The sequence below is a fragment of the Bos indicus x Bos taurus genome, chromosome 21, assembly GCF_003369695.1.
Source record: "Bos indicus x Bos taurus breed Angus x Brahman F1 hybrid chromosome 21, Bos_hybrid_MaternalHap_v2.0, whole genome shotgun sequence".
Classification (NCBI taxonomy): Eukaryota; Metazoa; Chordata; class Mammalia; order Artiodactyla; family Bovidae; genus Bos; species Bos indicus x Bos taurus.
In genome coordinates, this window is record NC_040096.1 from 46,842,021 (window position 1) to 46,868,342 (window position 26,322).

Here is a 26,322-nt window from a genome sequence, read left to right on the forward strand (position 1 = left end):
AAAATGTGAAAAAGTTAACTAGGTACTCTATAAGATTATATTAAAATTTTCACTGATTTATTTCCTATTATAAAATTTATACAGGCTTCTTGTAGAGGCTTCCAACAGCTCAGAATGCTATAAAGAAAAAGTACTTTTCCTGCACTCTGCTTTTTCTTACACTTCCCTCCCTGCCAACTTAACACACACACACACATGCACATGGCTCTTGACTTCCACTCCTCAGATATGATCATATGGACAGTTTCTTATAAAATCAAATACTTTGAAAATGGAAAATATTGGTAGACAGTTTATAAAGTTTAGAAAATATTAAAGAAAAATCTAGAATTATCTCATGCCAGTCAGAGTTGGTGAAATCTCAAATTCCCTTGGGACAACAGAATGAACAATTTCTGGGTGAGGAAACTGAAACAACAATCCTGTAAACAAACTGTCCGGAGTGTATGGCTGGAGCCGTCCTAGAGCGAAGACGGAAAAAAGCCTTCAAGGAACACCACCTCCTCCTCGTGGTTAACAACTTGATGACGTTCTTCAACATGTTTTAATGATTATCATACCTTCCCCTGCACAAAGCATTGATTTATTATGGTTTAAATTTAAAGAATACTGGTTTCCCAGTTCTGAATCAGGCTTAGATTACAGAACACATAAAATCAATGACTTTGTTCTAGGCAAAAAACCCCTAGAAAACAAAACCCACAACGAACCCCACAGTGTTCATTTAAGTGCAAAAGGAACAGTTCTGGGGAAAAGCTCTTCACACTGTTCTGCATGCTGACTGTCTCCACTACCCTCCTCGCTGCCCTACTTCTCCCCGTCCCTGTCAGCAGCAGCCCCCACGCCTAACACTTCCACAGCACCTTAAAATTCACAAACTTCACTTGCTATTTATTTTAATCCTCAAAACCATTTTGTCAGGTAGAAAGAACACTCTTTGCTTTTCAATTTACAGATTTAAAATACTCAGATGCTCAAAGCGTTACAGTGATTGGCCCATGATCATTCTCCAGAAAATGAATGTTCAAGTGCCTGTGCCTCTGTTTCTGCTTTGCAAATAAGATCATCTATACCACTTTTCTAGATTCCACATATATGCATTAATATATGATATATATGGATACCAAGGGGAAGGAGGGAAAGAGGAATTGGGAGATTGGGACTGACACATACACGCTATTGATATAAAATAGCTAACTAATGAGAACCTGTATAGCACAGGGAACTCTACTCAGTGCTCTGTGGTGACCTAAACGGGAAAGAAATCCAAAAAAGAGGAGGTACATGTATACATATAGCTGATTCACTTTGCTGTACAGTAGAAACTAACACAACACTGTAGGGCAACTACACTCCAATAAAAACTAAAAAAAAAAAAAAAAAGTATGCTCGCCTTGGGTATACCGATGACGTCTGGCTGTCTGTCTCCATCTTAGGGCCCTCCTCTCTAGATTCCACACGCAATCACTGCCTCAATGTCTGTACTTTGGAGTTCAAAGGTAGTTAAATCAGTTTTCCAGGCTCAGGAAATAATTTTTTCCCCAAATTTGTTCTTTTTCAATGGTATTCTTTCCCAATCAATGGCACCATTATCCTTCTAGTTGTTCAAACCCCAAACCTAGGAATCATCCCCACCCACCACTCTTTTATCAACATGCACACAGACTCCATCACCACATCCTACAGATTCTGGCTCAAATCGACCCACTTCTTCTTGTCTTCACCATGAATACTAGTTCATGACCCCCGCATTGCATATAACAATCATTTCCATGTTATACTCTGTCTTTTGCTCACTACCCCACTCTACCCATTTTCCACGCTGCAGCCAGAATTATCATATAATTCCCCTGCTTAAAATCTTCTGTTGGCTTCCCAGTGCTCTTCAGATAAACAGAAGAATCCTTAGTGTGGCCTATAAGGGCCAATATAATCTGAACCCTGTGAACTGGCAAGATAAATGAGCTCTTTCCATAATTTCAGAATACTATGATGTCTTTTAACTAATAAATACATGTTTAAGCTTCTGCTTTTTTCACAACGTGTAAAATTTAATAACTTAAGTGTATTGATTAATTGTTAAATGAAGTTTGTATTTGTGGACTTTTTTAAAGCATTAGTAACATACAGTCAGGCTTCCCAGATGGCTCAGTGGTAAAGAATGTGCTCATCAATGCAGGAGACTTGGGTTTGATCTTTGGGTTAGGAAGATATCCTAGAGAAGGAAATGGCAACCCACTCCGGTATTTTTACCTGGGAAATCCCATGGACAGAGGAGCCCGGCAGGCTACAGTCCACAGGGTATCAAAGAGTCAGACACAACTGAATGACTAAACAACACAACACATAATCATATATAAATCTTATTGATCTTTCTGAAATTCTTCCTTAGATATAACCAAATTCATATTATTATGATAATATATGCATTAAAATAATGCACAAATAAATGTAATGAGATATATATTATTTATATAATATTTGTAAATTATATCATTCATTTCATTGTGTGTAATTTCTATTTGCTTCAAGCCTTTGGATAGCTAGAGAAAGAGGTATGGACATTTCTCCCACATTGTATGAATCACTCAGCTCAGAGTTTAAAAAAACATCAGCTTCACGGGTGTGTGGCTTGTGCAGTTGCCCAGAGCCTGCACTTAGAGGAGCCCCATGCTTGGTTTATTGCTCCACAATTTTTTGTATGCATGCTCAGTCGTGTTTGGCTCTTTGCGATCCCCTGGACTGTAGGCCACCAGGCTCCTCTCTCCATGAAATTTTTCAGGCAAGAATACTGGAGTGGGTTGCTATTTTACTCTTCCAGGGGATCTTCCCAACCCAGGGATCAAACCAGTCTCTTGCATCTCCTGCACTGGCAGGCAGATTCTTTACCACTAGCGCCACCTGGGACACTACGGTTGCTGTCTTGAAATTGGGTTGTTTTTTTTCTGTTTTTTGACCTTACCATGCCAGTATGCAGGATCTTAGTTCCCTGACCAGGGATAGAACCCATGCCCCTTGCAGTGAAAGCATAGTGTTTTAACCACTGGACTGCCAGGGAAGTCCCTTGAAATTCTTAGTTTTTTAAAATTAATTTATTTTAATTGGAGGCTAATTACTTTACAATATTGTATTGGTTTTGCCATACATTGATATGAATCAGCCATGGGTATACATGTGTTCCCCATCCTGAAGCCCCCTCCCACCTCCCTCCCCATCCCATCCCTCAGGGTCATCCCAGTGCACTGGCCCTGTGCACCCTGTCTCATGCATCGAACCTGGACTGGCAATCTATTTCACATATGATAATATACATGTTTCTATGCTATTCTCTCAAATCATCCCACCATTGACTTCTCCAACCCAGTCCAAAAGGACTTAATTTTTGAACGTTTTCATTTTGCCCTGGGTTCCACGGATTATTTAGCCTGTTTCTGCTAAAAGCATTTTTTTTAATATATTGAAAGTTGAACTCTCTCATGTCATCCAGGACCAAAGTATTTATTGCACTCTATTTCTATATTTCATGAGCCCAACAGGAGAAGGACACTGAGGACCGCCAGTGTCAGAACTGTCACTCATTGGGGAAATCTATCTATTCTGTGGTTATTCATTGATTTCAGATGAACAAAACATGAGCTTATGCTAAATAAGTGAGATTTCTGGTTAACAATTTTGGCTAATGAGTGAGACAACGTCAATGGAAAGTTAATTGGGAACATGCCTTGGATTTAGCTGTTACTTGGAAGATCCCTTGGAGAAGGGAAAGGCTACCCACTCCAATATTCTGGCTTGAAGAATTCCATGGACTGTATAGTCCATGGGGTCACAAAGAGTCAGACACAACTGAGTGACTTTCACTTTCACTTTTTGAGATAAGTACTGACCTAGATTAAAAGGGATAACTGGAAAAAAACAAGTACAACCAACATTACTTTACCAAATCAGGTGACAGCCATATCAGGAATATTTTTATGCTTTATAAAAAGTTCTTCAATATTTTTGTACTAGGCAAAATGAAGAACTGAACTCCTGTGGGAAAATACCTGCATGTGAAAAATGTTTCCCCATTTGGTGCTTCCAGAATTACATATTTGATTGCAAGCAAGCACTATGATGGTGGGAGAAAAGTTTGTGATGCTGTAGTGAAAGATGCTCATTTTAAATCACATGATGTGCTACTTTTATTTTATCAAAGTGGAAAGGCTGCTGACATACGTGAGTTACTATTAAAAATTATTATTGTTATTTCATGTCAAAAGTGAATGATCCTAGAAGAGTTAATTTAATACTTACCCTAATTAACTTAGGTAAATTTTAAAATTACTATCTATATAAGATTTAAATTTTAGGCTGATAACTTTCTTTCATAAACTCAAAACGTATTTAGACTGAAAATTTCAACTTTGAAAAAGTTATACTTCTGAGATAAAAATTAAGTAATAACAGTTTCTAGAAATTCCTATTAGTGATAAATGTGAAACATTCAGGTATAATCGCGTATTCTTCAAGAAGAATAATTTTGGTGTCAGACTTGGTTTCAGAGGTCTGCTTTGCTCTTTATTATGTGACTCTGGGCAATTTACTTGATCTTTCTAACTAAGTTTTAGTTTCTGAATTCAAAATAAAGATAACAATACTCAGTGAACAAGGCTGATGTGAGGATCAAACTAGGTAACAGATGTAAGAGTTCAGCACAGTGACTTGGAAGGATAAACACTCTACCTATGTAGCTACCATCATTGATAGGATTTTTCCTCCAGGATTTGAACCTATGAAATAGTTACCTTATTGACAGGAATAATGTTTTTGACATTGAAGTAGAAGCCAAAATAAACCATATTGAAAACTCCATGACGTCCCAAAGTTGCTGTAAATCCTTTGTTGAGGCCTCCGAGTCCCAAACCTTCCTTCTTAATGATGTGTCTTGCATAACTCATGGTGGATGGTTGCTGAAGGAGAGAGGAGCAAAGCCAGAAAGGTCATCTTTGGGACCATGAAACAGAGAAAATTACCATTTCAGCTTCCCTTCAAGCCCAGAATTTTTAGGGACCTCCTCCTCCAAACATGAATTATCATGCCTAGATTCATGCTTTTTAAAATTAGGAAACCCCAAATGTAAACAAAATTGCATGCATGACAACAGGACTTAAAAGGAAGATTGTTGGTGAAGAAAAAATACCTTTGGTGGAATTAGTGAAACTAATGTCAGATAATGACTAGCATCATTTTCAACATGTCAATAGTTGCATCCAATTCTGGATCATCCACACTAATGGAGGGGATTAGCCATGAAGATAAACTAGAAATCCATAACCGTGCATAATCCAAAAGGAATGTATATTTGGCTCCTGAATCCAGTATATTTACCTTCCTAATTATGTTTTTCTAAAGCCAATGTTACAATTAGTCTTGATTCCATTGCCTCAATAGTTTAAACTGGCGTTAGGTTAGAAATCAGCCATGGATAAATAGCAGTTGATTGTAGATTTCCTCAAGAAAGTGGGCAATTAGTGTGTGTAACACTTGCTGTGATAAATGATAAATCAATGGTGTTGAGAGGACTGGGTTACTTTTAATTTACTTCTTTCTAGCCTTTGACTGATTACCCAAGGTTGAAATACCTTGACTGCTAGAATCCAGTCTATGCTCCTTTTGGAAATTGCTAAAGAAATCACTGCAGTTTGCTCTGAGGTTTATAATTCATTACAATACAATTACAACAATTCACATGAGTTTTTAAATAAGGTTGAGTGACTGTTTCCTTTTTTGGAGGTACAGCACAAAGGATATCTCTCCCTCTTAAATTTTGAATACTGAATAGCAAATAAGGGGAAATGTTCAGCGTTTAATTTTCTTTTTTTTTTTTCCCTATAAGGCAAGCACTGACATGACATTTGTTTGAAATTTCACTGGAGCAGGTTGCTGGAGTGGTCATGGCAGTCTGATGTACTTACTAAAAGTGTTTTCTTACCATATGCAATTAAGGCTGTGTCAGCCAAACAGAACAGGACAGATTCAATCAAGGCTTTTCATCCAACTTGTATTTGTAGCTTAGGTAATTAACCTGATACATTTAAATGAGTTTGTTTATAGAGTAAAATCCTATAGCTTTTACTGGTAAATGTTTTAGAAACTCTAGCTACAATTCTACACTCGACTTCTTTTTTTCATTTAAGAGGATTAATGACAATATATTAATCCTAAGAAAGCCCTTTTTTGTGACATGAAGGAAAAAAAACACATAGGAACACATCTTAAAACAATAAAAGCCATTTCATAGAGGAAAACAAAAAATCTCAGAAGGTTAAAATTCATTCTCTCTGCTACAAAATGAGATTTTGTTGTTGTTGTTGTTGTTTTTGTTCTGGCACATTAACTATCAACTTAAATTATTTATTTTGGTTTTCAAAGGAGACTTGAGGACAAGTTCAGCCACAGTTCATTTCTGTTGGAAAGATTCCGAAGGTGCTGAGCAGGCCTCTGGGCACTGTGCTTGTGTTCTGAGAAAGGCAGCCTAGACGGCCGAGGAAAGCAGAGAGGCAGTTTTCCTGGGGATGGGAGAAACAGGGCAGAAGGGAGGCTGCCTGGGTCCACACTGGCCAACACCAGCTCTTCCTGCTTCTGGCCTAAGCTTTCTCTACATCCTCACCCACTCCCAGCACCTGAGAGCAGGAGAGACGGGGAGCTTAGAGATCATCTAGATTCTTCAGCAACAGAGGAACCAATGGCTTTAATTGAAAGTACAGATCAACATGTTTTCTAAGATCATGGCATCCAGTCCCATCACTTCATGGCAAATAGATGAGGAAAAAGTGTAAGCAGTGACAGATTTTATTTTCTTGGGCTCCAGAATTACTGCAGATGGTTACCAAAGCCCGAAATTAAAAGATGCTTGCTTGGAAGGGAAGCTACGACAAACCTAGACAGCATATTAAAAAGCAGAGATATCACTTTGCCAACAAAGGTCCATATAGTCAAAGCTATGATTTTTCCAGTAGTCATGTATGGATATGAGAATTGGACCATAAAGAAGGCTGAGGGCCGAAGAATTGATGCCTTCAAGTTGTGGTGCTGGAGAAGACTCTTGAAGAGTTCCTTGGACTGCAAGGAGATCCAAGCAATAAATCCTAAAGGAAATCAACCTTGAATATTCATTGGAAGGACTGATGCTGAAGCTGAAGCTCTAATACTTTGGCTGCTGCCGCTGCTGCTAAGTCGCTTCAGTCGTGTCCGACTCTGTGCAACCCCATAGACGGTAGCCCACCAGGCTCCCCCGTCCCTGGGACTACCTGATGCAAAGAGCTGGCTCATCGGAAAAGACCCTGATGATGGAAAAGACTGAGGGCAAAAAGGAGAAGATGGTGGCAGAGGATGAGATGGTTAGATAGCTTTACCACCTCAATGGACACCAATCTGGGCAAACTTCAGGAGACAGTGAAGGAAGGGAAGCCTGGTGTGCTGTAGTCCATGGGGTCAAAAAGAGTCAGACACAACTTAGCGACTGAAAAACAACAAAGATGTTTTTAATCATTTTAAACTATAGTGTGCTAAACCATCAAAATGAAAAGAGAGGACTTCTATTAGGTCTTTTTAAAATGAATTTTTATTGGAGTATAGTTGATTTACAATATTGTGCTAGTTTCTGTTACACAGTAAAGTGAATCAACAATACATATATCCACTCTTTTTTAGATTCTTTTCCCATATAGGTCATTACAGAGTACTGAGTAGAGTTCCCAGTGCTATACAGTAGGTTCTTATTATCTATTTTATAAATAGTAATGTTGATATGTCAATCCAAATAACATTTACTGAGGGCTAACTGCCTGATTTCCACCAGTTTGGGTGTTTGGCGGACATGGGAAAATGTAACACATGGATTTTGACTCAAGTGCTTTGCTGAATTTGAACTCAGTTGTGAATAATTACGCAAATCAGAGGGTGGTTAGAAATAGGGGTCAGGGCCAGACAGTCCCAGCTTTGAGTCCCAGCAATACCATTTGCCAGGTTAAGCAGGTATTTAATTCTCTGGTTTATTCTCACTTTACTCATCTGTAAAATAAGGATAATAATAGAATCATCCTCATAGGATTGTTGGGATGATAAACAAGTCAATGAACTTTGCCCTGTGTAAGCATTTACTATACATTAGCTGTTAATAATAATGGCAATTATGATAATAAAACTAGTTATCATAGTAAAATAACAGGTAATTCCTTTTGGTGGCTGAAGACAGTGACAACCAAAAGGTGGAGGCTGATGTGAGGGAGAGAAGCTGGCTTCTTCCTGCTCATTCCTTCTGGCTGTTGTTTCCTTTGGCAGAGCCCTGAACCTTTGTGAGAAGGTCCTACAGAAATGTATCCAGAGTGCAAGATCATAGGACTGCTTCCTCTGAGACCCAACCATACCTACTCTTGGGGTAGAGATCTCTTTCGAGGGATAGTTCCTCAACCCAGGAAGCGGAAGATCCTATAAACTGGTCTCTTCCCTACCACTTGGTAAACATCGTCAGTAAGAACTGTCCACGGGACAGGTCTATGGACAGTAGAAGCAAGGCCATCACACGGGAGCAAACTCTGAGAATGGAGAAGCACACTGACTGGTCCTCCACCTCACACAGTGTATTTACACCCTAGAGGGCACATACATGCAGGTTACCAGGTACCTGCAACACAAGAATTGCTCTAGTGTCAGCCATCATCACAGATGCTTGATACTTTACATATATCGTCTTACTTAATCCTTTCAACAAGTGTATGGGGTGGGTATTATCATTACCTCCACTTAACAGATGAGGAAATTAAGCTACTTGCTCAAGATCACAAAGTGGAGGTTCCAGAACTCAAACTGAAGCTCCTCAGACTCAAAGTTCATGTTTTAATACTCTGCATGGTTTTGTCATCTGAACATATCTGGTTGCCCCTCTTAACAATCTGTAAGATGGGCAGCAGGTATATTCTCTGTATTTTACAGGTGAGAAACCAAGGATTGAGTAATATTTTAAGGGGAAAAGACTGAAAAATGGCTTAAGCAGAATTCTACATCTCAACCAATGGTGCTGTCATCCTTGTTGACTCATTCTTGTTATGCATATGCTGTAAGATTTTCAGAGTTTGCTAATCCAACTGATGCAGGTAATAGATAAAATACAAATATGTATTTCTGGCAACTTGGGACCTTGAGATAAAGAAAAATTTAAACTCTAATTCTCATAAGAAATAGAAGTGCCCTTTTTGCTTCATTCAGAGACATTGTATCACACATGTAAGCAAATATTTAATTAGAAAGGCAAAACCTGACTTCCACTAGGATGCTTAAATAGGAAAATATAGAATCATTTTGACTAGATCTCTGTAAACACAAGGAATTTTACTAAACTTATTTGATTACTGGGCTTCCATTTCAAAACAAAATGGTGACTGATTAGCATCATCAGCCAAATGATTCCAATACTATCCAACCCAGCAGGTCACCCACCAATTCAGTTTCCTCCCAATATTTAGATTCACTACAATTTTCATATTTAGTTACTGGCTGTGGCCCAAATTGCATTCTAAGTTTCCTAGATATACTTTTCATTGACTGCACCAGAGCTTCGAGTGTGGAAGAATAAGTGAGTCAGAATGTAGCTAATATTACCATATCACACTGCTCTCCACATTGGTTTAGAAAAATCTTCAGTTCATTGGTACCTGCCAGAAGTACTTCCATGTGAAGGAACTCAGAGACTAACTCTGATGTCAGCTATTGCCAATTGCTAATCCTGGGAACTCCCTGTTCCTTCATGCGTTCATTTATTCAACAAGCACCTACTGAGCCCGACAAGGTACCACGCACTGTATTAGCCATCTAGTACGGTACTTTGCTCATATTCTGGAAACAAAAATATTTTTATCTTGCTTTTTATTTGGAGAGATATACTGAAAAATATTATATCTATCCATGAGAATATTCTATAATGATTATGAACTATGAAATAGAATTTCTGTAATTGTTGCAATACTATGGAAAACAGTATGGAGTTTCCTCAAAAAACTAGAAATAGAACTACCACATAACCCAGCAATTCTACTCCTGGGAATTTATCTGAAAAAATAAAAATAAAAAATTGAAAGATACAGGCACTCCAATATTTATAGCAGCACTGTTTATAACAGTCAAGATATGGAAGCAACCTGTATCCATCAACAGACTAATAGTAGATAAATAAGACTTGGTATACCCTGAGAAATCACCTCATACCTGTCAGAATGGCTAACATCAAATAGAACACAAATAGCAAACACTGGAGAGGATGTGGAGAAAAAGGAACCCTCATAAACTGTTGGTGGGAATGTAAATTGGTGCTATCAGTATGGAAAACAGTATGGATGTTTCTCAGAAAAACTAAAAATTGAACTATCACATGACCCAGAAATTCTACTCCTGGGTATATATCTGAGAAAAACAAAACACTAATTCTAATAGACACATGCACCCCTTGTACACAGCAGCATTACTTACAATAGCTAAGGTTCGTAAGCAACCTAAGTGTCCATCAACAAATGAATGCATAAACAAGATATGGCACACACACACACACACACACACATAAACAGATGCAATGGAATAATACTCAGCCATGAGAAAGATTGAAAGTTGCTATCACTTATATATGGAATCTGAAAAATAAAGTAAAAAAGTGAGCATAGAAAAAAGAAACAGACTCAGGTACAGAGAACAATCTAGTGGTTACCAGTGGGGGAGGGGCTGGGGGAGGGTAAGATAGAGGTAGGGGATTAAGAGGTATAAACTATTGTGTAAAAGGTAAATAAGCTACAAGGATATATTGTATAATACAAGGAATACAGTCAATATTTTATAATAACTATAAATGGAGTATAACCTTTAAAAATTGTGAGTCACTATGTTGTATACTTGCAATTTATATTGTACATCAACTATACCTCAGTTTAAAAAAAGATGTGCTATACATACACAATGGAATATCACTCAGCCATAAAGCAGACTGAAATTCTGCCATTTGCAGCAATGTAGATGGATAAAGAAATTATCGTGCTTAGTGAAATAAGTCAGACATAGAAAGACAAATAATGTATGATATTACTTAAATGTAGAATTAAAAAAATAATACAAATGAATGTATGTAACAAAACAGAAACAGACTCACAGATATAGGAAAAAACCAATGGGTATCTATGGGGAGAGGGGAGGGGAAGGGGTAACATTAGGGATATAGGATTAAGAGATACAAATTACTATGTATAAAATACATAAGCAACTAGGATGTATTGTACAGCACAGGGAATTACAACCATTATCTTGTAGTAACTTTTCATGAAATATAAATTGCAAAAATATTAAATCACTATGCTGCCCGCCTGAAGCACAAAAATATTTGAAATCAATATGCTTCAATAAAAAATTCTTTTAAAAATTAAAAGTCCTTGAAAGTATTAGTTGCTCAGTCACATCCAACTTTTTGCAATGCCATGGATGGTAACATGGAGCCTGCAATGCCAGGCTCCTTTGTCCTTGGGGATTCTCCAGGCAAGAAAAGTGTGGAGTGGGTAGCCATTCCCTTCTCCAAGGGATCTTCCCAACTCAGGGATCGAACCTGTATTGCAGGCAGATTCTTTACCATTTGAGCCACGAGGGAAGCCTAAAAGTTCTTAAAAGACTAAAGTAAAAGAGAAGATCTGGTGTTTAAACAATGCTCCCTGGCACCACTCTAGGGCCCTGATTCCTTCCTGAGAACCCAGAATCACCAACATATCACTGAGATGACTTATGGCAGCCCGAGCTATTTTTCCTGGAGTTTTTCCATCAAGGACTGGCCATAGTTGGCTCTGATTACCTTGTGAGATCACGGACAGAGGTTTCAGGCATTGTTCCTTGGGTAAATAGTTATCAGAGCATGGCCAGTAGGCACAGGCATGGGGTGTGTGTCAGAGATTTCCTCTCTCTCTAAAGTGAGAGAAGAGCGCTAGGCACACCATGTCCAAAGACAGCATGCTCCACGTGCATCTCTTTACCTGCTTCCCACGGCAAGGGGAACTTGGGTGCATTTTAGAGCCAATGGGATAAGGATGTTGCACTGGACTTCATCACATGACTAGAAAGCAAACCGGATATCTTTATACAAAGAAGTGAGTGTCCATATCTGGCCTTAAGAAAAATACTGCTTTGTTAAAAAGAGGACATCCAGTTGCTACACTTAGGTAGGAAAAATTCCTTCGCTCAATTAGGAGATAGATCACATAAGCCCTTTGTTCCTCGAAGTCTTGAAGCATTTTCATAAATTAAAGAAAAAAAAAAGCCCCTTCCTTTTATTTGAGAACAAAATGTAAAAGAAGAGGAATTGGGCTCAAAAACCCCACAGTTACACATCTCTTTTTGCTTAGGTATTACACTAATTCGTCACTGCAGTTTATTTTACTAGGGCATGATTATGGACAAAAAGACATCCAAAATGTAATTATATTCTTTCTAGAATTTAGATTTGATGAGCAGGCCTATTTTTCAACAATCTGTGAGTGGAAAATAATTTGCTTTAAACAAACTCTTCCAGATGCTGAGCTACGTCAACACCACGTTGCTGCCCAATAACTGTCTGGAGGAACACAGGGCCTCCAGGTGATGAGATGTTGACCCTGTGCTTTGCCCGAGCATCGCTGGCAGAGCAGGAGGGAAGGAGGCTGGACTGTGGGCACAGACGTGCCTGGCAGCATGGAAGGACCCGTTTGCTTTTTCATGGTTCCCCAAACATTTGTGATTTCCCCTTAAGCATATTCATTACCCACATTTCTTTATCCCAATGAAAACAGTGTTGTTTCTTGAAGGAGACGTCTGTGTTAGTGCTCAGTTCATTGGAGCTAATAACTGATTAGGTTTTATTTCCACTCCCTATAAAGTCACCAACCTTACAGGGCAATGGGAGGATTTGATATCAGGTGTGTATGAGCGCTGGAAAAGGCGGAAGGACCCACAGAATTTACCAGAGCGATTGGATTGGAGGGTGGGAGTGACAGAAATCATCAATTATTTTTTCTCCATATAGCTCTGTATTATGTAATTTGTGAAAAAAGTTACTTTGGTAATTTATAAAAATTGTATAAATTTTAAAACTCAAATAAAGGAAGAAACACGTGAGGCATCCAGCACAGAATCTGGCATCTAATGCATGTTCTGTAAATGGTAGCTATTATCATTACTTCAAAGTCTCAATTCTGAAAGCAAAAACCTAGGGTTTCTGGCACAGCCGAACGTAAGACTGAGATCTATTTTCTGTAAATGATAATAGAGAGGCAACTTGGCTGCTGCCTTAGGTATTGCTGAAAGATAACTATATGAAAGGATTCGTACACATAATTCACTTTTCTGCCCACAAGGATCATAGACTGGAAAGAAATAATTTAGGTACTGAACAGCTTCCAGGCAGGATTTCACAGAGTAATGCAGGAAAAATTTGAACTTAACTCAATACATCATCATGAATGTTGACATGCCCTTGAAGCTGGCTTCTCACACTATCTGAAAATAGAGCCACACGTTCACTCTCTATGTAACTCAACTCCTCTCTTTCTTGAAAGCGAGGATCACAAAGTATCATCCTATTTGCTTTGTGTTGTGTCTACATAACACAACTAAGCTTAAGCATGTGTTCATTGCCTACGAAGAAAATAATCACTAAGCTTTGTGACACTGCTGCTGCTGCTGCTACTAAGTCGCTTCAGTTGTGTCCGACTCTGTGCGACCCTAGAGACGGCAGCCCACCAGGCTCCCCCGTCCCTGGGATTCTCCAGGCAAGAACACTGGAATAGGCTGCCATTTCCTCCTCCAATGCATGAAAGTGAAAAGTGAAAGTGAAGTCGCTCAGTCATGTCCGATTCAGCGACCCCATGAGTCCAGCCTACAGGCTCCTCCATCCATGGGATTTTCCGGGCAAGAGTACTGGAGTGGGGTGCCATTGCCTTCTCCATTTGTGACACTGTACCTGACCTAATTGGTCTCTAATAGATAACTAGGCTTCCCTGGTAGCTCAGTGGTAAAGACTCTGCCTGCCAGGGCAAGAAACACGGGCTCAATCCTGGATTGGGAACATCCCCTGGAGAAGGAAATGGCAGCTCGCTCCAGTATTGTTGCCTGGGAAATCCCAAGAACAGAGGAGCCTGGTTGGCTATATAGTCCATGGGGTTTCAACAAGTCAGATATGCTTAGAGACTAAACCACAACTGCAGATTATTAAGTTCCCAGGATACAGTGTATAGAGCTATATTTAATGGTGTTATCCCAAACCAGAATCAAACCCTGAACTAATTAAAAAAAAAATCCCTATCTTTAGAGTCTATCATTGATGACACATTTGCTATTAGTTCATTGATCCTTAACTTTTATCATAGAGCTCAGGTGGAAGACTATTCTCTTCTTGAGCTGAACATCTTCAAAGACTAAATAGAGGTGAAGCAGGCTTTTGCAATTTCCTAAAGGCTGAGTTTCATACTTGGGGTGAGAATGATTATGTTCATATGTAACATAGATAAAAATGACAGAGTAGAAGGAAAACCTGTGCCCCATCCACACATCAGAGGCAAATCCTATAGACCTCAAGGGAAGGAAAACATAACCCGTTAGCCAAATAATAACTTTGAAGTCGATTTCAAAGTGGAGAGAAAAACTGGGAAACAATTCATACAAGATTTTGCTCCTGGGGAGAAATTCACATTTTCCAGGCTAGCAGAGAGCATGCCAGTCAAACACCACTTGCCTTAGCACAAGTGATAGGGGACTTCTTACATGTGTATAGAAAAAAAATGATACACTAGTTAGGAGGGAGCAGGGTCTTATAAGGACAATAAGCTATAAAGTCACACTTTTGGCAAGACTGGGTATACAAACCCTCTCCAATAGAGAAATCCTCTGGCAAGTATAATCCTCAGCCAAAAAGACTACAAACCAGAACAACACTTTGCTTGGGTTTAGTTTGAAGGACGGGGGGAAATTTGGGTCTATCCCGATTTTATCTGAACATGTTTTTACACCCACTGAACCAAACCAGAGCATGACAAAGCTGTGATTACTTTGCTCCCCACAGAAGGTCAAGCATATTTAAATTAGAGACCGGTTTTCTTTATTCACTGTGAATTTTAAGATGCTGGCCAAGATTCTGGTATTGGAATTGAAAGAAGTGTGGCAGGGATTATAGTCTTTGACTGATATGGTGGTAATTTTAAAAGTGGAGGCAAGACAAGCACACCTATTGAAATAGTTTATACAGAAGCTGGAAGGATATGAGGGAAATATCAGAAACCGAATTAACCACAATTTCCTTGAAATTTCTAGAATAGTTTAGGGCTAACCGGGAGGGAAGGCATATTTTATGGATAACATACCTCTGGTTGGCTAGAAAACCAGCCCTAGACCACAGAGAGGAGAATACAGGGAGCTGAAGCCAGCAGGGTACCTACAATTGCTCTGAGAACCCAGCGCTTGCAGTCTCTGCTCTCAGCCAATACTGTCCTTGGACCCCAGCAAGAGGGGCCCTTTTCCTGCACCCCATGCTTCAGGGGGCCCATTCTGGCCCTTTGCCAGCCATGTCCTCTCCACAAGGCCAAGTAGACATCTACCCACATCCCACAAGCTCCTTCTAGACCATGCTCTGCACACCTGGGACCACGGCAGTCCTTTTGCTCCATCTTTATCACTCTACCATTGCCCACAAGACTTTCAGTGTAATAGTAAGAGTAATACTGACTACTGTTACCCTAAGTTGTCTTCCACTGCAGACAACTTCTGGGAAAATTTTTATGTTTAAAGGACCATGTGGACTCGCGTTTCCTAGGCTGACAAATTAGGAAATTTCGTGATTCCTGTGTCAGAATGCATGGTGGTTAAAATATAAGGCAAGGAGGTAGAAAGGCTGAGCCGCAGAACTGAGGCCTGAGAAACTCACACTATTGGTGGAACAGCAAGAGTTACCTTCCTGTGAAATAAGCCTCCCGGGAAACTGCCCTGCTTTTCGTAAAGGTGTTGTCAAGCCCTCTGGCAGTTCCACATGCAACTCATCCATTTAGTGTTTCCCCACAGCTGGTCAGTCAGTCAGTTCAGTCGCTCAGTCATGTCTGACTCTTTGTAACCCCATGGACTGCAGCACACCAGCCTTAACCCTAACCCTAACCCTAACTCCTGGAGCTTGCTCAAACTCATGTCCATCGAGTCAGCAATACCATCCAATCATCTCATCCTCTGTCATCCTCTTCTCCTCCTACCTTCAATATTTCCCAGTGTCAGAGTCTTTCTAATGAGTCAGTTCTTCACAAGAGGTGGCCAAAGTATTGGAGTTTCAGCTTCAGCATCAGTCCTTCCAATGAAAACCCAGGACTGATCTCCTTTAGGATGGACTGGTTGGATCTCCTCACAGTCCAAGGGACTCTCAAGAGTCTTCTCCAGCACCACAGTCCAAAAGCATTAATTCTTTGGCACTTAGCTTTCTGTATAGTCCAACTCTCACATCCATACATGACTACTGGAAAAACTATAGCTTTGACTAGATGGACCTTTGTTGGCAAAGTAATGTCTCTGCTTTTTAATATGCTGTCTAGGTTCATCATAACTTTTCTTCCAAGAAGCAAGTGTCTTTATATTTCATGGCTTCAGTCACTATCTGCAGTGATTTTGGAGCACCCAAAATTAGTCTCTCACTGTTTCCATTGCTTCCCCATCTACTTGCCATGAAGTGATGGGACTGGATGCCATGATCTTAGTTTTTTCAATGTTGAGTTTCAAGCCAACTTTTTCACTTTTATCTTTCACTTTCATCAAGAGGTTCTTTAGTTCTTCTAAGCTTTCTGCCATAAGGGTGGTGTCATCTGCATATCTGAGGTTATTGATATTTCCCCTGGCAATCTTGATTCTAGCTTGTGAGTCATCCAGCCCCACATTTCGCATGATGTACTCTGCATAGAAGTTAAATAAGCAGGGTGACAATATACAGCCTTGATGTACTCCTTTCCCAATTTGGAACCAATCCATTGTTCCATGTCCGGTTCTAACTGTTGCTTCTTGACCTGCATACAGATTTCTCAGGACACAGGTAAAGTGGTCTGGTTTTCACATCTCTTTAAGAATTTCCCACAGTTTGTTGTGATCCACACAGTCAAAGGCTTTGGCATAGTCAATAAAGCAGAAGTAGATGTTTTTCTGGAACTCTCTTGCTTTTTCTATGATCCAACGGATGTTGGCAATTTGATCTCTGGTTTCTCTGTCTTTTCTAAATCCAGCTTGAACATCTGGAAGTTCTCAGTTCATGTACTGCTGAAGCCTGGCTTGGAGAATTTTGAGCATTACTTTACTAGCGTGCAAGATGACTGCAATTGTGTGGTAGTTTGAGCATTCTTTGGCATTGCCTTTCTTTGGGATTGAAATGAAAACTGACCTTTCCCAGTTCTGTGGCTACTGCTGAGTTTTCCAAATTTGCTGGCATATTGAGTGCAGCACTTTCACAGCATTATCTTTTAGGATTTGAAATAGCTCAACTGGAATTCCATCACCTCCACTAGCTTTGTTCTTAGTGATGCTGCCTAAGGCCCAGTTGACTTCACATTCCAGGATATCTGGCTCTTAGGTGAGTGATCACACCATCATGGTTATCTGGGTCATTAAATCTTTCTTGTATAGTTCTTCTGTGTATTCTTTCCACCTCTTCTTATCTTCTGCTTCTGTTAGGTCCATACCATTTCTGTCCTTTATTGTGCCTCTTTTTGCATGGAATATTCCCTTGGTATCTCCAATTTTCTTGAAGAGATCTCAGTGTCTCCCATTCTATTGTTTTCCTCTATTTCTTTGCATTGATCACTGAGGAAGGGTTTCTTATCTCTCCTTGCTATTCTTTGGGACTCTGCCTTCAAATGGGTATATCTTTTCTCTTGTCCTTTGCCTTCAGCTTCTCTTCTTTCCTCAGCTATTTGTAAAGACTCCTCAGACACCATTTTTCCTTTTTGCATTTCTTTTTCTTGGGGATGGTCTTGATCACTGCCTCCTGTACAATGTCATGAAACTCTGTCCATAGTTCTTCAGGCACTCTGTCTATCAGACCTAATCCCTTGAATCTATTTGTCACTTCCACCGTATAATCATAAGGGGTTTGATTTAGGTCATACCTGAATGGTCTAGTGGTTTCCATACTTTCTTCAGTTTAAGTCTGAATTTTGCAATAAGGAGCTCATGATCTGAGCCACAGTCAGCTCTAGGTCTTGTTTTTGTTGACTGTATAGAGTTTCTCCATTTTCAGCTGCAAAGAATATAGTCAATCTGATTTCGATATTGACCATATGGTGATGTCCATATGTAGAGTTATCTCTTGTGTTTTTGGAAGAGTGTGTTTGCTATGACCAGTGCGTTCTCTTGGCCAAACTCTGTTAGCCTCTGCTCTGCTTCATTTTGTATACCAAGGCCAAACTTGCCTGTTACTCCAAGTATCTCTTGACTTCCTACTTTTGCATTCCAGTCCCCTATGAGGAAAAGGACATCTTTTTTGGGTGTTAGTTCTAGAAGGTCTTTAGGTCTTCATAGAACTGTTCAGCTTCAGCTTCTTCGGATTAGTGGTTGGGGCATAGACTTGGATTACTATGTTACTGAATGGTTTGCCTTGGAAACAAACAGAGGTCATTCTGTTGTTTTTGAGATTGCACCCAGGTACTGCATTTTGGACTCTTTTGTTTACTATGAGGGCTACTCCATTTCTTCTAAGGGATTCTTGCCCACAGTAGAAGATACAATGGTCATCTGAATTAAGTTCATCCATTCCAATCCATTTTAGTTCACTGATTCCTAAAATGTCAATGTTCTCCCTTGCCATCTCCTGTTTGACCACTTCCACAGGACCTAATTCATGGACCTAACATTGATTCATGGACCTTGATTCATGGACCTAACATTCCAGGTTCCTATGCAATATTGTTCTTTACAGCATCAGACTTTACTTCCATCACCAGTCACATCCACAACTGGGCGTTTTTGCTTTGGCTCTGTCTCTTCATTCTTTCTGCAGTTATTTCTTCACTCTTCTCCAGTAGCATATCAGGCACCTACCAACCTGGTAGTTCATCATTCAGTGTCATATCTTTTTGTCTTTTCATACTGTTCATGAGGTTCTCATAAGTGAAGTAGTTTGCCATTCCCTTCTCCAGTGGACCTGGTGGCTCAGATGGTAAAGTGTCTGCCTACAATGTCGGAGACCCAGGTTCGATCCCTGGTTTGGGAAGATCCTCTGGAGAAGGAAATGGCAACCCACTCCAGTATTGTTGCCTGGAAAATCCCATGGACAGAGGAGTATGGTAGGCTACGGTCCATGGGGTCACAAAGAGTCGGACATGACTGAGCGACTTCACTTTCTTTCTTTCTTTCTCTAGTGAACCATGTTTTGTCAGAACTCTCCACCATGACCCGTTTATCTTGGGTGGCCCTACACAGCATGGCTCATAGTTTCACTGAGTTAGATAAGGCTGTGGTCCAAGTGCTCAGTTTGATTAGTTTTCTGTGATTGTGGTTTTCATTCTGTCTGCCCTCTGATGGATAAGGAGGCTTATGGAAGCTTCTGATGGGAGAGTCTGACTGTGTGGGAAACTGGGGTTTGTTCTGATGGGCAGGGCCATGCTCAGTATATCTTTAATCCAATTTTCTATTGATGGGTGGGGCTGTGTTCCCTCCCTGTTGTTTGACCTGAGACCAAACTGTGGTAGGGGTAATGAAGATAGTGGGGACCTCCTTCAAAAGGTCTTATGCACACACTTTTGTATTCAGTGCCCCTGACCCTGCAGCAGGCCACTGTCGACCCATGTCTCTGCTGGAGACTCCTGGACACTCACAGGCAAGCCTGGGTCAGTCTCTTGTGGGGTCATTGCTCCTTTCTCCTGGGTCCTGCTTTGTAAAAGGTTTTGTTTCTGCCCTCCAAGAGTCTGTTTTCCCAGTCCTGTGGAAGTACTGTAATCAAATCCCACTGGCCTCCAAAGTCAAATTCCCTGGGGATTCTCAGTCCTTTTGCCAGATCCTCAGGTTGAAAAATCTGCTGTGGGTCCTAGAACTTTCTTAACAGTGCCAGAATTTATTTGGTATAATTGTTCTGCAGTTTGTGGGGCGTCTGCTTGGCAGCTCTATGGTGGGGTTAATGGCGACCTCCTCCAAGAGGCCACATGCTGTGTCACCCAGATCTGCTGCACCCAGAGCCCCTGCCCATGTGGCAAGCCACTGATGACCCGTGCCTCCATGGGAGATACTCAAACACTCAAAGGCAGGTCTAGCTCAGTCTCTGTGGGGTCTGGGTCCTGGCACGCACAAGGTTTTGTTTAAGCCCTCCGAGCTTCTCTTGTGGGTATGGGGTTTGATTCTAAATGTGATTTCACCCCTCCTATTGTCTTGCCGGGGCTTCTCCTTTGCCTTTGGCATGGGGTATCTTCTTCTTCTTCATTTTTTTTTTTTTAGCCACAGCTAGTAATTGACTGAAAAGGCTGAAAATGAGCTTTGTTCACAACCTCCAGGTGAGGTGACCATGAAGATTGATGAAGAATACGTGCTTACTTGATATGACTCTTCTGAAGGAAGAACATTTTGATTGAGGTAGAACTCTTTCCAAAGTGGCTTCAAATGTTTTTAGTTTCCTCTCAAACTTCTGCTGCTACATGCAAGTTATTTACTGTAAATAGATAGCCAACTACTACTGTTTATGATAACAGACCTCATTTGAGTTTAAAGACCTCAGTAGGTACTGAAACTGGGCTGCCTGCCCTTAAGAATTTAGGCTAAATGGATTGTATTGTCAGTTGGGAATGACCTAAGGGAACCATTGCCCAGTAAGCTGTTTTTGCACCCACAACTGGAGTGGGCTGTGACTATTAACTGGAACATATCTCAAGATAGATCTATTTCTTAAACCTTAAGGGTTTATAGGATCAATTTACATCTAGAAATTGTTATTGGTTGGGTGCCTATAATGTACCAGACTCTGTTAAGACCTTTGTGTATATTATCACATTTGCTGTTGTTCAGTTACTAAGTTGTGTCTGACTCTTTGTGACCCCATGGACTGCAGCACACCAGGCTACCCTGTCCTTCACTATCTCCTGGAGTTTGCTCAAACTCATGTCCATTGAGTCGGTGATGCCATCCAACCATCTCATTCTCTGTCATCCCCTTCTCCTCTTGCTCTCAATCTGCATTTGCCCAAAAATGGTGCTGCTAAGCTGTGCGACCCCATAGACGGCAGCTCACCAGGCTCCTCTGTCCCTGGGATTCTCCAGGCAAGAACACTGGAGTGGGTTGCCATTTCCTTCTCCAATGCATGAAAGTGAAAAGTGAAAGTGAAGTCGCTCAGTCGTGTCCGACTCTTAGTGACCTCATGGACTGCAGCCTATCAGGCTCTTCCATCCATGGGATTTTCCAGGCAAGAGTACTGGAGTGGGGTGCCGTTGCCTTCTCCGAAATGGTAGTTGGTTTTAAATGACTAAATCTGAAATTTGCTATTCTTATCATGTCATTTCTTTCAGTTTTTTTTTGGTAATAGGCATAGCCCCATTACTTTATGTTGGGTGACTATGCATTACTTTTCAATTTGATCAATATTGCCTACAAAGTGTCACCTCTGATCAGCTACTGATTCCTGATAACTGCTGGAAATAAATGCTGACACCTGTGACCTACGAGATCCCTCTGTTACTAAGTTTTGACTAGTTGACGTCATATGCCAAATATTTTATAAGGAACCTAATAGATTGTATTTTGTCTAAGTAAATGAATTCTGAATGCAGTTTAGCCAATTCTGCAAAAGAAACAACACCAAACAAGTTCCTCTCTCTCCCCAACTTAAAAAAACCAGTTACATATATACCAACAATTTACACAGACCACACTGGGTCAATGAACTAGGAGCACGTGCACATGCAGCATTCTTGTGTCGGGCTGCAGGGGCATTTAATGTGTTCTAGCAAGGCCTTGGCACATGCAAAACGTAACCAGCGCTTACATGGCCTCAGTGCAGAACCTCCTTGAAGGCAGAGGAGAGAAAAAGAACATTAGGCGTGAGTAGGGGTGCTATGATAATTCGTTATTTTCACTCCTGTGAATGCTTCTTGGTGCTCTGTCCCATTTTGTGTTTCTCTACTTACATGCTGTCTTGATGAAGGACTGCAGTTGGAAGGCCTGTGTATTCTTTTGCTCACTCCTTCCTGCCCCAAGACATGCTTCCCAATAGGTAAAATGGGACACTGAATGGGGAGCTCCAATTCTCCTAGCTGGTAATTCTCCCAGTCTAACAAATCAAATTTTCCTTGAGCAGATTCCATGGGGGCTGTCTTAAATGCTCTATATTGATAGGACATTGGAGAAGTGTTTCTTTTTATTTCCTTCTGGTCCCTGCCATCTTTTCCCATTATTCAAGGAAGAATAGAGAAAAAGCAAAACAGAAACAGAGTAGGGCAATACAGGGATTTTCAGCCTTTTCTAAAGTGCTGTGTATCTCTGCAATTAGCACAACCTTTTGAAACTTAAAAAAAATCTCCCTTAATTAGGACTGACCTCATCTGAGGAGCTGTAGCAGCCCAGCCCCGTCCTCTGTAGGCCTTGGCAGCTAAGGTGAGTAGGGCTCTCTCTCTTTCCCATAGTTCTGCTCAGGAAGCTGCCAGAGAGCTCTCAGGCAGTATCAGCAGACAGGAAGTGGGGTGGGAGTGAGCAGGGTCTCCACCCATTAGCAGCTGCTTAAGTGGTAGGCAGGGGAGCTTTTCTATGGAGAAATTCAGGTCAGCAGATCCTCTAGACCAATTTATACCACATGCTACCCAGTTGTGGAAGTGAATTCAAATGCTAAGAAAGGACCTGAACTGCCAATCTCCTTATTTTTTTCCTACCTTCGGTTTGGCACCCAAAAGAATAAAAGAAGAACAATTGGACTTGTTGGTTTAAAGGGAATTATTAGGCAACTGGAAGGAAGTGAAGGCAGCACAGACCAAGGGAATCTGTCTTCATGGAACATCATGTACCAGTGATTAAATGTCAAGACCCATCATTGTCCAAGTGGTGATGTCTACACAGGTTTAGTAACCCGCTCATTCAGATTTAACCAAAAGACAAACTTGACAGATTATCAGAGTCTTTGGGGGAAGGCAGTGGGTGGAGTGGGGAATGGAGTGAAGTAATTTTGAAAAAATGATTTCATAATTTTTTTTAAAAAAGCACAACAATATTATCACCCCAGTGGTTTTTTGCTACAGTCTATTCTAGTAAAATGTGAAATAGAGGTTTTGCCAAAAGTAGAGAAAATATTTCCAAATAAGTCATTATACATTACATTACAACTCTAAAATAAAAATGCCTAAACATGTTTGTCCATCAGACTTTAGTGCTTTTTTGTTAGCACTTTCCTGTGGAAGAATTTGACTTTTTCTTATGCTACTTCCTTAACAATAAGTTACTATGGCTTTAACAAGTGGCTAGGAGAAGGGTTCATAATTTTATACTATAGACTGAAAAATAATTTTTTACATTCCCTCAACAATAGGAAAACGTTAAATGATTACCTCTGTAAATCTGTTCCGATTGGCTTGCAAGCCAACTTTTACTACCTCAAAAGGGTTGACCACGATGGCTTCTGTTAGTCCAGATCCCAGTCCAGCAACAGCAAATGTCTAGAAAAATTAAGTCAATCAATACTTTAAAACAAGTTATCATGTGTATGAGGTTAAACATCTTACTCATTACACTATGCAGCTGAATGTTATGATGAGAATGGAGAAACTCACATAAATGCACCATATACCATTACTAAACAGCTTTAGATCTTGATTTGATGCTGACAATTCATGAAGCAGAAATTACAGAAGCCACAAACCACATCCTAACAATTCAAAATAAAACGTCAAAGCCCCATCAACAATGACTTTGTCCTTTAATGAAAAGCAAGGTTGTTTTATGTATTTAAGGTGGATACTAAAACATCTGCACATGTAACAACTAAGAGTGTGACTTAGTAAAAGGAGAGCTTCCTTTTTAAACAACTGCTTAAATACATTTAGTGAGCATATAAAAAATTCAAGGGGCAGAACCAGAAATAAAATGTTTATAAAAAGCTAAATTTCAGGTAAACAAAGAGTATAGTTGAAAATATTTAAATATATAGCCACATTCTTAGAGTCACTATTCTAGGAAGTTAAGAAACAAAAAAATCATTTTAAAATTCATCCTTTAATCTGTTTTTTCAAATTGAGCCCTATTCTTCCAGACCTAGAAGCTGAGGGATAAAGGTTGAGGTCAGAAGTTGCTAGGTTGTCTTGAAGGGCTCAAATCAAATCTAGAACATTCAGCAAAAGGTAACTGTGTCTCAGGTTATTTTCTACCTGTTAAGAATTTCTGCACTAGGAAAGAACAACTTTTAGAATTTTCTTCTGAATAGAATGCTGAAGGGTTTTTTTCAGAAACTTAAATAACTACAACTATTAAAACACACACACTTGGCAGGAAAACAAAATAAAACAATGTCTCAAACCTTCAAACAGATGCTGGAAAAAATAATTCTTTAGTGTGGAAGCTCTAACTCTAGGAGAAGTTATACTATTATACAACCAGGAGAAGAAAAAAGCCAATCAAGAGTGAAGAACAGAAGCTCTTATTAGGAGTCTGTAATAGGAGACTAAAAGAGAAAAGGGAGAAAACTATGTTCTACATCCTTAGAAGGGGAGGCAAGATGGAACCAGGGCAGGATCCAGAGCCAGGGGATCTGGGTTTAGGTTCTGATTCTGCCGTCTTATTGGCTGTGTGACCAGAGCTGGAGGCCGAAATCAGCCTGCACCCTATTTGCCAAGTGGGAGTTCTGGAAAGCCACTAGTCAGGAGAAAGGAGCACCTTTTCATAATTCACACAAAAACACCATGTGTGTCAGCTGCAACTCTATAGAAATAACTGAATCTTTTAAAGACAATGTGGTACATACAATGGAATATGACTCAGCCATTAAAAAGAATGAAATAATGCCATTTGCAGGAACATGGATGGACCTTGAAATTACTACTAAGTGAAATGTGTCAAACAAAGACAAATCTCATAGAATATCACTTATATTTGGAATCTAAAAAAAAATGATACAAATGAACTTATTTACAAAACAGAAAAAGATTCACATACTCAGAGAACAAACATTATTACCAGAGGGGAAGGGAGGAGGGGAGAGATAACCTGGGGGTTTGGGATTGACATGTACACATTCAGTTCAGTTCAGTTCAGTTCAGTCGCTCAGTCGTGTTCGACTCTTTGCGACCATGAACCGCAGCACGCCAGGCCTCCCTGTCCATCTTACTATATTTAAAATAAAATGCCTTTCCATGGAAAAAAACAATGAATTTTTTATGTCACAGTTTTCTCAACTGTAAAATGGAGACTATAATATCTAATCTTTGTATTTAATCAGATTATTATGAGGGTCAAAATCATGTGTGAAAGAGTCTTGTAAATTGCTGTTACTGTTACTAAAAACCACTGTTACTGTTGCACAAAGAGGAAGAACAAGATTTTACACAGATTTCAGGAGAGAATAACTAACAATGTTTTCTTTTAATGCCCCTTCATCACAATTTTAAACATATCTGTATAGGGTAACAGACCAAATATTTTATTCATTTATATCAGACCCCCATCATGGAAGCCAAAAGCAGAAGAAGAAGAAAAATACTAGTCCCAAACTCTTCTGACTGAAAAAAGCTAAAATCCAGATGTTCAGGTTTTTATTACTACATGCAACCTTCCAAGTAATTCACTTTTTTGTTCTTCTATAAAACTCAGCTACATTTGCTGTCAGAACTAGTGTTCAGCAGTCCCTTGTCAAAAGAATTGATCAGCTATCAGCATATCGTGTTACTCAGGTTGTTCCAGAGACAGGGGTAACTGTCAGGTTCCCAGCCTCCCAGGCTTTTCATGTGAGAGCACCAAGGGACATTTAACAGCTGTTTAAGTGTCTAGCTGTATCAAAGAGAAACTGAAATAAGTGAGTTCAAGAAAAAAGAAAAACTGTATACAGTTTGCATGAATTCAGTGAGAGGATCTGGAGTGGCCAAATGCTTTTCTTTTTGAGTTATCAAGAAAGAAGCATGGTCTCTCACATGGTACAGATGCTCTACCCAGGAACACCCAGCTGACCTTCTGGAAACCATCCTCTTTTTAACAAGATGTTTCCAAAGTGAGGGGAGACATTCAGGGAAGACAGTGAGGAATTAACAAGAAATCTCAGCTAATTTTAGGACTCATGCTACTACTTCTCCTTCCACGAGAGGCCTCCTCACAGCCCCC

General features: G+C 40.0%; 1 protein-coding gene across 2 annotated transcripts in view; it reads right to left on the minus strand.

Annotated features, from left to right (window-relative positions):
• Positions 1-26,322, minus strand: part of SLC25A21 (solute carrier family 25 member 21) — a 524,275-nt gene that overhangs the window by 24,573 nt on the left and 473,380 nt on the right. For both annotated transcript variants that reach the window (XM_027521916.1, XM_027521917.1), the window contains exons 5-6: positions 23,565-23,672; positions 4,785-4,949 (exon numbers count right to left, since the gene is read on the minus strand). In XM_027521916.1, coding sequence (XP_027377717.1) covers positions 4,785-4,949; positions 23,565-23,672 — 273 coding nt within the window. The remainder of the gene's footprint in view (positions 1-4,784; positions 4,950-23,564; positions 23,673-26,322) is intronic.